At 35.7% G+C, this 12,426-nt stretch overlaps 2 protein-coding genes across 4 annotated transcripts; one reads left to right on the top strand and one right to left on the bottom strand.

Moving 5' to 3' along the window:
* The first annotated feature begins 251 nt into the window (after window positions 1–251).
* Window positions 252–1,259, top strand: LOC138712292 (phospholysine phosphohistidine inorganic pyrophosphate phosphatase-like). Its single transcript, XM_069843917.1, has one exon. The coding sequence runs from the start codon at window positions 362–364 to the stop codon at window positions 1,151–1,153; it is 792 nt and encodes a 263-aa protein (XP_069700018.1). The 5' UTR covers window positions 252–361; the 3' UTR covers window positions 1,154–1,259.
* On the bottom strand, window positions 1,172–11,568 carry ppan (Brix domain-containing protein peter pan). Of its 3 annotated transcripts, none has more exons than XM_069843914.1 (9): window positions 11,411–11,568; window positions 10,620–10,670; window positions 8,852–9,019; window positions 6,765–7,088; window positions 5,535–5,719; window positions 4,342–4,486; window positions 4,102–4,211; window positions 3,464–3,690; window positions 1,172–1,495 (listed from the first exon to the last, which is right to left on the bottom strand). In XM_069843914.1, exons 2-9 carry the CDS (start codon window positions 10,632–10,634, stop codon window positions 1,254–1,256), a joined length of 1,416 nt encoding a protein of 471 aa, XP_069700015.1. In that variant the 5' UTR covers window positions 10,635–10,670; window positions 11,411–11,568; the 3' UTR covers window positions 1,172–1,253. The 3 variants fall into 3 exon arrangements, with proteins under 3 accessions (XP_069700015.1, XP_069700017.1, XP_069700016.1); XM_069843916.1 differs by having other exon boundaries at window positions 11,416–11,561; XM_069843915.1 differs by having other exon boundaries at window positions 11,389–11,559.
* Between the last annotated feature and the right edge of the window lie 858 nt (window positions 11,569–12,426).

Raw genomic sequence — 12,426 nt, 5'->3', positions numbered from 1 at the left:
GATGACATTCAGTCATGGCCCACTATATCGTACTCTGTAGACAAACGAGGCACGGAGGCCTACTGACTATATAGTCTATATACCTTACTGCACAGTATTCGCAAAACATTTTATGCTGCATATAATAAATTACTCAAGTATTGATTATACAAAAAATTGTATCTAACCAGAATAAAATTTTTTGAAGAACTATGATTAATTATACACGCAATTTAAACACGTTTGGAAATAACATATTAACTGTAGGGGTCTTTTAATAGCTTCAATATTAAGCCACGACTTCCGTGACATCGACCGCAGTATTTTTATCAAGCATATAAGCTATTGTATCGTCCAGTACTTATGGTTTACAAGTAGCAAAATGAGCTTGTTGAAAAATCCTCGGCTTAATGGAGTTCTATTAGACATTAGTGGTGTTTTGAAAGACGGTGGACGTGCAATTCCAGGATCTATTGAAGCTGTGCGAAAACTTCGTGAAGCCGGATTGACGATTAGACTTGTAACGAATGAAACTCAAATAACTCGACGTTCGTTAACATCGAGTCTATTGGATTTAGGCTATTCTGTTCAAGAACGTGACATAATCCCCCCTTGTCCTGCTTTAATATCGATACTACAAAGGGAGAAACTGAGACCGCATCTATTGGTACATCCTGACGTGTTGCCAGAATTTGATGGCATTGACCAAAGCAACCCAAACTGTGTAGTCGTTGGAGATGCTGGAGAAAGCTTCACGTATGAAAGACTAAACGAAGCTTTCCGAATCCTGATCAACTTGGAGAAACCTCGACTGTTCTCTCTTGGTCGGGGAAGATATTACAGTGACAATGAAGACCTGATGCTCGATGTGGGTGTGTTTACTACTGCACTAGAATACGCTGCTGATGTTAGGGCAGAAATTATTGGGAAACCTCAGCCAGAGTTCTTCAGGTCGGCTCTGATAGATATGGGAATTGAGCCAGAAGAGGCAGTTATGGTTGGTGATGACTTGGTTTCAGATGTAGGAGGAGCGCAGAATTGTGGACTAACGGGAGTGCTAGTGAGAACAGGGAAGTATCGTCCTTCAGACGAAAATCACCCTTCTGTGCATCCTGACGCTATTGTAGACGACTTGGCTCATGCTGCTAACCTTATTTTGCAATCTAAGAAATGAAATCAAGTGAAAACAATGCTCATGTTAAAAATTTATTACACACACATAGACTCATACATTATTAATTGTAATTTATACATGGAATAAATTAACAATTTGCTCAGTATTTCTTTTTATTCGATAACTTGCTACCAAACACCTTCCTTTTATGAAATCTGTTATTCTTCTGAACTGCACTGCCTTTCGAAAATCTTACATTCTTATTCCCAAATTTAATCTGTTTCTTTGAATTCTTATCATTGTTATTTCTGAAACCATTTTCCAGTTTCCGCCTTTTCTGATTTGGTTGTTCTGATGACTGCTTCCTTTTCGTTTGTTTTCTTGGTGCCCCGTCAAAGAGATCTGAAAATAAGGCGAAATTATTACACCATTGAATATTGGATATTGACTTTTTAACCTTTTTAAATAACAAATTTTCAAATTAAGAAATAAAGCCTGGCAGAAACATTGGAACAGGCCATCTGGTATAATAATTGTAAAGATTAGAAAAATGTCTTTATCGTTCATGAAAATCGTTCATAATATGCCATATTCTCGTACCAATGCCATAAAATATTACCACGCCAACTAAAATATGACTTCTACTATGACGACATAACTTGTGTCACAGTTTTTATGAAACAATTTGCCATGCAGTACTATTTAATACATTGATAGGTTTGTTTGTACAGCACGTTTGTGATGGTTTGAGAACTGTTTGCAAACTGTTCCAACTTCACCTATGCACATGATCGGTTTGAAAACCAGTTTCAAAACATCCGTGATTTCAGCTATACAAACGCATTTACAAACTGATTGGAACCACTGCCGTCTAGATGAGTGTTTGAACTTATGACAGCAGAAGGTTATTTCATCATTTGTGCAAGAGACATCTCCTTTTTATGCACTTATTTACCTATCCTTGTACCATCAATAAAAAAACATGTTTTAAAATTATTTTCAATTTGCACAGTCTTGCTACATATAATTAATTTATAAATCTTCTCACAATTCGTGAGCTGCCACAAGGGACAAAGAGTAAACCATATAAATGTTTACAAGTTCACTGAACCATTGATTTTGTTTTAACAATGAAACTCCTACAAGTACACTGCTCAAAACAATTAGAGGAACACTTTTAATAAATTGAACAAGTTAGTGTTTTTTGAATCTGTGATGCTGAAAATTGGACAATAGGCCCTATGTAAATTGGTACATTAATTTAATCTTTGGATACAAATTTTAAAGATCCATGGCCTAAATACAAAGCAATTACCTGAAATAACAAATATGGAGAACTCTTTGATTACGCAAGGCACTGACAACTTCTAAATGATATGCTTTCTGACGTTGCTATAGTGACGAATGCTGATTACTGCATTATTTATTAAAGTCTCTGACAAAATGAGGCATTTAAATGAGCGTTTGTTAATAAACATTAAGATTTATAACAATGGGTTACTCATGACTTCTAGTATGACCCTCGTATATGAAACAAGAATTTTGTGGTGTTTGGTCAAAATACGATAACTCCAAAATGGCCATTCTCTGCTATCTACATCTACCAGTGGCTACTTAGAAGGTATAGAAAAGCATGAGCATGTGCATATAATTAAACAGTGCCCTAATTTATGTTATTTTCATTCACATTTGTATGTAAACTAGAATTCTGATTTTTAAAGGAAAAGTAAAAATAAAAATGCTTGTATCTCAAAATAGCTTTTTTTTTTTAGTTATCATTTTCTGACCAAACACTAATTATAAAAATTAGGGGGCACACCCAGGTTTAAATCAGATCTTTCAATCTGCAGTCAAATACTCTACAACTGAACTATACCATCTCTTGGTTGTAATGTGAAGTGCCACTATTACAATTAGAGGGAATACAATAATGGACAAGTAAGAGGAATTTGTCTCTATACCAGCACTGATGAATGGCTGTCTAAAAAACAGGGCACGATACATAAAAATGTTTCGCAATATGTAGATAAGAAACTTTCTTGTGTTAAATAATCTTATCTACATATTCCGAAGTGATACAGTGTTAAAAGTTGTGTAATCAAAATGTATAAAAATGTTATTTTGTTTGTAGAATTGCTTCACTCGCCTGCAGCCTTGTTTCACAAACATGCCTACAAAATATATGCCATTTAAACAATTTTATCGTAAATAACTATTTTTATTTCTCATTTCTCTCCCTCTTACTCCTTTCCTCATCCTTATCCTCTCCCTCTGCACATAGTAATGCATATTATATAACTCTATATTTTTTGTAAGATACTGTAGATCATTATCTCAGGCTTCCTACAATACACAAATTTCATATATTACCTCTATCTGGTTCCTGGCCCACTTCCTGCCTGTACCACTCTCTGTCGTCATCATCTTCTTCCAATTCAGCTTCTTCTTGAGCTTCTGCCACTGCTTTTTGCATCTCTATCTCATTCTCTGACCTTTTATGCATCCCTTTCAATGATTTCTGTTTCAGCTCTTCCTTGATCTTTGCTTTCTTTCTTGCATTCTCTTCTTGTATTTTTCTTCGTTTCTCTTTCACCTTCCTGCAAAATTACAGAATCACAGAGGCAATATAGAGCTATGCTACTTTCCAGTCACTTCTTATTATATTCAAATCCTAATATAACCATAACCTTAAATATGTCCAACAATGAAGAAATGAACAGAAATCATTTCCTCCTAATATGAAATATCTTAAATTATCCGATAAAATAAATATTACTCTCACACATTGATCAACACATCTATATAACAGATTCATTTAATGGCACTATACCACTTGCAAAGTATGAAAATCCTTATCTTTTGTTGTTTATATGAAAATCTAATTTTTTCCGTTCATATTTTTACTAAGAAAAAGTTATAACATACAGATTTTACGGCCTAAACTGGTTAACATTTCAGCATGTGAGTTCACAATTTTTCCAAGGCAGAAAGGAGAATAACCTGCGAACCTTTTCTCTTCTCTCTTCTTCTTGATTAGCAGTTTCTCTTCTTCGGTCTTTTCAACAATCTCATGGAACAATACCTCTCCTGACATAAGACCTTCTTCAATTTTCTTGAGCTGCAAACAGCACAGAATAGTCAAATTTGTACATCCCATGAAAGAAATAGATATTGGGAAGCAAAAAATACATTTATGATCATTTGGGTTAATGTTTTAAAGCAATGTAGATACTGATGACACAAATCACCTGTAATGTAAGCCTTGGTCCTAATTCAATGAGTCTGAGGGCAGACTGGGTGAATGGCATGTTGCCCCGTGAGGGCATCTTCTGTGGCAAAGTCACATGACTCTCTGGGTCATCCTCTGCTTCACTCTCTGACAACTGGCCGGACCTCACAGGAAAATAAAAATGTTCAGTCATAATTATGTTGAAGACCGTTTCCACAAAAATGTAACTGAATAAACATGAATGTTACATAAATTATAACGCCAGCATTTTCAAAGATTTGAATTCTGTAGTGCTCGGGAAAAGTGGCACAAGTCAAAAATGTTAATTTCACAAAAGATGGAAAAAAACTGTCTTCACACTGGTTTATGTCGATTTGATTTTCTTCTGTATGAATTATTTTAATGGGAGAAATACTTATGCCTCTTTTCCCAAGCAAGCAGATGTTCCGTAAGTTGTCAATGAATTAATAAAAAATGTTTGTGGAAACTGACTTATGCCACTTTTCCCAAGCACTGCAGAACTGTAATATCTCCTGCAGATACAGTGTATTATTTTGTACAATATGAAATATATGTTTAATCCACTGGTTGATTTTGAAAGCTAAGTACTTGACAATGAAGTTGCCGATTCTTCTCAAATGATCTTGACTTTGATAATCTTTTTGAATTTTGGGCACTGTACACGTATGTTGGTAGGTACTGTTAAACTAGTTCCACATTCTCACACTGAGTTGACTCGATGCAGGGTGAGCACGAGAATGTAATGAGGGTGATCGGCTCACTTGCCTCGTCTCGACAGTGATCCATTCCTTGTTGGTTTTTGGTGCTCGAGTCAAAGGAGGCAAGTGGTAAAAAGAGTAGAAGTTATGCAGCAGTGTGACCAACTTGCAAGAGAACTCTTCACTGCATATGAGCAGTACACAAGTGCAGATCATCCCATTCAAATGGTTAACATTGGCAAACCTTTGATAGCCAAGCTTACACTGCTCAATGCAACACCTTTTTCCATAAAAATTTGTATTTCTTATATAAAAACTCGGATGTCTTGCTAGATAATTTCCACTGCTGTAGACAGGATTAACAATTCAAAAACAAAAAATAATGTCACAACATTCGAAATTCTACTAGTTATATCAATCAACCTTATGATCGAAATGAAAATAGTCCAAACAAAATCTCTTCTTCATAAAAGCGAGCATTTTCCATACTCACTTTGAGATAAATTCAGACACATCCTCGAACCGACCTAGGTTTGGTACTTTGCTTTGCACCAGCTTCTTCACCCCCTTGGAAAGTCCAACAGGCACGGCCTTAATTGCATAATGCCGAAAATCTATCAACTTGGAAGTGGTATTATAGCTGAGAAGTGTACAGCGACGAATACTGCTCAGTTTAGCCTGCAATATAATACAATGTAACAGATTTGCACTTGTATTAAACAAGGGAGAATATATTTTAAGTATAAGGAATAAAACGGAAGACAGTGAATAAAAGTGCATACCAAACTTAGAGCATTATAATGGAACAATAAAACCCTGCTTAACCAAACTTTCCATAACTGAACCCCAACTTAACCAAAACAGTGGAGTAAAAATATATATTGTATTTTTTGGACCATAACACGCACTTTTTCCTTAAATATACTATCTAAAAATAACTTTGTCTTATATCCCAAAGATCTGTCAATGCATACCAATGAGACAGCTATTGTTTTACTGCTACCCTAAAGCAGAGCTACAAATAAGGATGAATGCTCTTCAAGGAATACAATACATAGAAAAACCTGCTTTCCACATCCTCGGTTGATACATGTACTTTGGTCCCATTAATAATTGAAAGTAATTCTTTGTTTCTGTATATTTTGTTCCAACTACCCACTATCCATCAATAAGTAGAACCAGTTAGAGCTGAACGAAAGATGGCAACTGATTTTGCGTGTATTCACTTCTGTGATACTCTAGGTGTTACGCAGTTTTTAGTGCATATTGTGTTAAATTATTTTATCAAGTGTCTGCTTTTACAATGTCAACAAAATGTAAACGTGTGATTATAGCTGTGAAACAAAAGCTTGAAGCTGTGGGATGAATAGGATATAGCGTGACAATACGAAATGTAACAGCTGATTATGGAGTTGGTATCTCAACTCTCTCGGTTTGGATAAACTTGGAATCAACTTCTAGAGCATTCCTCTAAAATACCTAACTGTAAAACTATGAAAGAAGCTCAGTTGTAAAAAGCTAATGAAACTGTATTCCTCTTCTTTATCTAACAATGTGAAAAAGGGATGTCATTACCCAGACTGTAATTCAAGAAAAGGGTAAATAGGCATGCTTTCACATACATCCTACGCAACATTTTTATGGCAAGTGTTCACTTCATTCACAGTCCAAAAATGCCCTTTCTTAACGAGAATTTTTTGAACGTGTGACTTTAGGCACTCACCTTAGTCACGTTGATGGTGGGGAACATGTTCTGAAACATAGATGCCATGAGCTTCATCTGCAAGCCTTCACCGCTGAAGTTGTTGAGTATAATGAGTGGTGCATTGCGGAACAGTTTCTCAAACACAAATTGCTTCTTCATCATAGACACAACATCTCGACTTAGGGAATAGCTGTGCACCCAGAAAGTGAGAGTGGGCCCCTGCGGAAGGCGAGCTATCTTCAAGTAGGTGCCCAGAGTGGTGCTAGTGAAGATGCACATGTGTGACACATGCAACAACCCCGACACTGACACGAAATCCTTGATAGTGTTCTTCTTCCGAGCCTACAAAATCGTAACAGATAACTTTAAGTGCAACTAAGGATTCACACAAGGATATAACTTGCATATTTTACGCCTCTTGTACTGTAACTGCTTCATATGGAGGTAATACCTGTAATAATATGTACTGCAGCCACTGTCAACACTGCCATTTTAATTTTTTTAGACTATTATTATTATTATTATTATTATTATTATTATTATTATTATTATTAATATTCATTTTATTTCTGTACTTGTAATATTATGAGATTTAATATTTTTATAATACATTTAATATTTCAGAGTAATGTACATTAAGATAAGTCATAACAATAGTTAAAATTCAAACTTTTTAATTGGCAGTCAAATACGCTAATTATGTTACATGAATTAAATCGTCTAGACAAAAAGACAGGCCCTAAATGTATTAGTTTTCACACTTCTTTAGTAATCTGTTCTTACTTTTGTTCATTTACATGTTACAATTTTGAAATTAATAAAATCTAACAGGGTGCACGCACGCACACACACACAAAATGCAACAAGAATGTATGTCAAAACTTTAGTGGGACATTCCTCACATGTAGATGATGAAATTATGTTATATAAACATGGGTTCGGAAACACTTTATTTCTTTGTTAGAGCGCAAGTTAGTTAGTGCGGAATGTTATCATAGCTATCATGTAACAACTCCACACTAGAACAGTCTGATTACATGTTGTTGTTGTTGTTTTCTAATGCCAGGCGTTTGACAATAAAGTCATTTGACCTCTTGCACTCCAATATTTTTCAAAGATATTATCATGCACAGATTTTGATTACATGTAAATGCTCTTGTTTACCTCTGATTAGAATGTAATTGCACATGGGGTGGAGTTGGGGCGGGGATGATGTACCGTACATTCTCTTTCTGTGTGTTTTTCAAAGTTCTGTGTTCAGTGTTCTGTTATGGGGTGTAACGTACACAATAGCTATGATGACATTCCAAAAAAAAAAAAAAAAAAAAAAAAAAAAAAAAAAAAAAAAAAAAAAAACAATATGGCTTGCGCATCATACAATGTAAGCAGGGTTTAAAAAAATAGCTTGCGCATCACACAATGTAAGTAGAGTTTAGAAAAGGAGCTCTAACAAAGAAATCAAACATTTACAGATCCATGCCCATTATAACATACTTTCATCCTCTACGTGAAAGGAATGTTTCCATAAGTTTTGACATATAATTTTGTTGCACCCTGTATATATAAAAGAGACTTTCCGAAATTAGTCCCAATTCACAACAAATCTTTCACCATTGTGTATCATGTCTGTTATCAATTTAATATTGCAGAACTATGATTACAAATCAAACGAGTAGTCACACAGGTCTGTAGTTGTTCTGATGCCAAGATATTACTGAGAGAGCCTGTGCAACACATCTAATTTTATACACAACTTCGACGCCCTCATGCCCCATAAAGAGAGGAGGTGGCATCACTAGTCATTGGTTCATGGCCTAACTATTAACAACATTAACATTCGGCTGTGGCTTATAGTTTTATTGCAGTAAGCATTTGAAATTCTGCCACTTTTTGTTTCACCACAGATCCTGGAACAGATACCCACACTTGGTACAAGGAAAGATGTATTCTACGTCAAAAAATACTGTGAAAAGAGGACGTCAGTCTCAGAAAGATTAAGTAATAATTGAACACTGATGTACTGTTAAGTTATTTCAATAAATAAATAACTGAACTAATCACCTGACATCTATTAGTTTTCTGATTATTCTACAGAATTCACTCACCTTTAGTTCCGAAGCTGTAAAAGGTTCCATTACTTTTCTGAAGTCTTTTGTAAGTTCTATCACACTGTTACCCACACTGCCACGGTGAAAAACAAATGAATGAGGTGCTCGCTTAAGCTCCTCTGGTTCATCTGAGTTTGCCTGAACATTTCTCTTCACACTGCGACCCTGGGAACATTAAAATAAGCAAGTACATCTGTACAGCATTTCTCAGGAAAATTGCCATATTACATGCACTGCAAGTCCAGACAAACAATTTTTTTGGTTACTCTAGTACGAAAAACAGTTTCCCAGTTGCTGATTGTGAGTGTGATCATGGTTAGAATACATCATGCATTAGAACAGCGCTCACCTATCCAGGCAACACATGGGTTTTCTCTGGATACTCTGGGGAAGTGATGAAGCAGTACTCATCTAGTCAGTACGACTGCTGAATTTTTTTTTTTTTTTTCAAATTGCATCCTGAAGCATTGCCAGAATTTAACAACATGATGCATTCACACTCTCATCTCGCTTCTAGAAATGAATTAACTAGAGAATCCCACAAATCTGTGAGCATAGCCTTCCCTACTGATGGTTCAGCATGATCCGAAATTTCTTGGTCGAAGGTAAAGAGGGACTTTCTGTCGAAATCTGAAGAGGACGATCAGAATAGTTTTCATCAGCAACTTCTCAGCATTCAAGAAAATTCAAATATCGTGGAGCAACAGTAACAAATATTAATGGCACTTGGGAGGAAATTAAACGCAGAAAAATATGTGAAATTCGTGTTATTATTCGGTTGAGAAGCTTTTGTCATCCAGTGTGCTCTCAAAAAAGCTGAAAGTTAGAATTTATAAAACAGTTATATTACCAATTGTTCTGTATGGTTGTGAAACTTGGACTCTCACTTTGAGAGAGAAACAGAAGTTAAGGGTGTTTGAGAATAAGATGCTTAGGAAAATATTTGGTGCTAAGAGGGATGAAGTTACAGGAGAATGGAGAAAGTTGCACACTGCAGAGTTGTATTCATTGTATTCTTCACCTAATATAATTATAATAATAATAATCATCCGTGGCACTACAGCCCGTGAAGGGCCTAGACCGGTCAGCTGGCTGCTGGCCTCACACCCACATACCAAAGCAGAGGTGGATCATCCAACCAGAATGGAGGTATCGTGTGGTTAGCACGATGATCCCCTCAGCCTTTATAGCTGGTATTTGCAACTGGATTCGCTACCTATCGTAGCTCCCCAAGTGCATCATGATGCTGGGTGGGCACCGGTCCCATACACTGGGCGAAATTTCATGAGAAAATTTCTTCCCCCATGAGGAATCGAACCAGCGCGCATTCCGTAACGCGAGTCCTAGGCAGGATGCCTTAGACCGCGATGCCATGGTGCGGGACCCTAATATAATTAGGAAAATTAAATCTAGACGTTTGAGTTAGGCAGGGCATGTAGCACATATGGGCGAATCCAGAAATGCACATAGAGTGTTAGTTGGGAGGCCAGAGGGGAAAAAGACCTTTGGAGAGGCCGAGACGTAGATGGGAGGATAATATTAAAATGGATTTGAAGGAGGTGGGATATGATTGTAGAGACTGAATTAATGTTGCTTGGGATAGGGGTCCAATGGTGGGCTTATGTGAGGGCGGCAATGAACCTTCGGATTCCTTACAAGCCATAAGTAAGTTAAGTATAAATTGAACATGAACAGACATTATTAGCCACATCTACCGCAATTTTAAGTATCATGTTGTAATGCAGTGAAGATACATTGTCTTTACCTTCTTTTTCCCCATATTTCACAGCTAGGAGTGAGAATACGATGAACAATTCTGAAATGAAATAAAGTTCATATTAATTTTTACTATGAAACTCAGAGTTACACATAGAAATATCACTTTATGTTGTCAGAAAATATTTAAAGAGAGATGTAGAATGTCAAACGGTTGGGATTAAAAGTTAATGTAGAGTGTTTCTTGTGTTCTAGAAAAAAGAGCACTAGGGGATTCTTTTATAATAGGATATCGCTTAATTTTCGTCAAGTTTGACAAACGATTAGTTTAGCTTTTTGGTATGCCTTCCATATTCGAATCTGTGACAAGTTAGATTATGTTAATTTAGACTTTCTGTATGCCTTGCAGACTTACATATACTAAGTCAGGTGAAATGAGCATTTCGCGTTATATTTCTACCTCTTTATTTTACGTGTTAAATAATCACTTTCAGGGTATCCACACCCATCGATTTTTTTTTCTCAATTTCTACCTTTTTCCTAATATGTTTTCATGTCAACTAACGTCCTACACAAATTATTCACATTCCACATTAACCTTCCCTCTGAAAATTAGACATTTTTTTTTTTTTTACATTTTTCGTAAAAAAACCTTCAGTGTCGCGTGCTATAGAAAACACGTATAATGAAAATTTCCCACAATTTTATTTAATTCTGTGTCATAAATCACATGTGTTTTTTTGCCCAATTCCAAAAACAACATAACCTAAAAACAATAGGTATTCGAAATTCAAAGGAATAGAATATACATATTATACCTCTCTTAAGAAAAATTATCACCTTATATTGTTAATGAAAGATCACCACGTGGTATAAACTCTTTCATAACATATATAAAATACGTTTATGTAAACACGCTACTCAACAACCATGCACCTTCATATAAAATTGACACACCACATGCTTTCTAATTCATTGCGAAATGCGTTTCGTTTTTATTCTATTTCAGGGAAATTAATGTACACTTGAGAGAAATTTTAAGACCATTGGTCAGTGTCGCCAATACACAGGGTTGTTCCAGCTGGTGTTAAAAATCCGCTAGATTTCCGCCAGATGTTTTCTAGAGATCACCATCTAGATCAGAGGTATTCAACCCTTTTTTTTTCTTCCTCGTACCCTCTCTCCTAGAGACACTTTTCCACTCACGCTTTTAGGCCTACCTCCAAAGTTATTATTATGATTATATGATTATATGATCTAGAATATTACTCCATCAAGGTGAGTGGAGCTGCGGGCATAATGTGAACTATAGTGATAACGATATACGAACCAAGCCCCTACAGTCTCGGCTGCGCGAAACGAGGAAACCGGGGCAAATTGAACGCTGCGCTTGCCGCCATATTGTTGGAGAGCAGACAAATAATAGCAATGCGTAAATCACGCAATTTAACGCTGTGATGATCTAAAATTGACATATTATGGCCATTTTCGACGTTTAACGTAAAATTAGGACGAAATAAACATATTCAAAGTTTCATTGATATGTGTTAGAACATTAAAGAAAAGAAAATACGTATGCAGCAATTTATAGAAAACATACTGATACATCCATAAATAGGCCTACACAATACACATTATAGATTGTATAATTTTACGATAATCAGCAAATTGTTAGGTTTCAGAGAATCTAAAATTATATTAACATATTAACTCTTAGATCACAAGGCATAAATATATGCACCTTGATTACACAAGTTCTTGTTATAATCAAATTCCTAAGTGAAATAAATATGCGATAATCAGTATAGACTTGTTAAGTTTTAGAGAATCAAAAATAAATTATATTACCGGTACTT

Source organism: Periplaneta americana, chromosome 13, assembly GCF_040183065.1.
Source record: "Periplaneta americana isolate PAMFEO1 chromosome 13, P.americana_PAMFEO1_priV1, whole genome shotgun sequence".
NCBI classification, from domain to species: Eukaryota; Metazoa; Arthropoda; class Insecta; order Blattodea; family Blattidae; genus Periplaneta; species Periplaneta americana.
This window is presented reverse-complemented; position numbering and strand designations above follow the sequence as displayed.

What these genes read in the sequence shown, in the direction of transcription:
- LOC138712292 (XM_069843917.1), top strand. Translation starts at nt 362, where the DNA reads ATGAGCTTGTTGAAAAATCCTCGGCTTAATGGAGTTCTATTAGACATT.
- ppan (XM_069843914.1), bottom strand. An exon ending in TTACAGCTTCGGAACTAAAG is followed by an intron (nt 7,089 to 8,851) that starts GTGAGTGAATTC and finishes ACGATTTTGTAG; the next exon opens with GCTCGGAAGAAGAACACTAT. An exon ending in CCACCATCAACGTGACTAAG is followed by an intron (nt 5,720 to 6,764) that starts GTGAGTGCCTAA and finishes ATTATATTGCAG; the next exon opens with GCTAAACTGAGCAGTATTCG.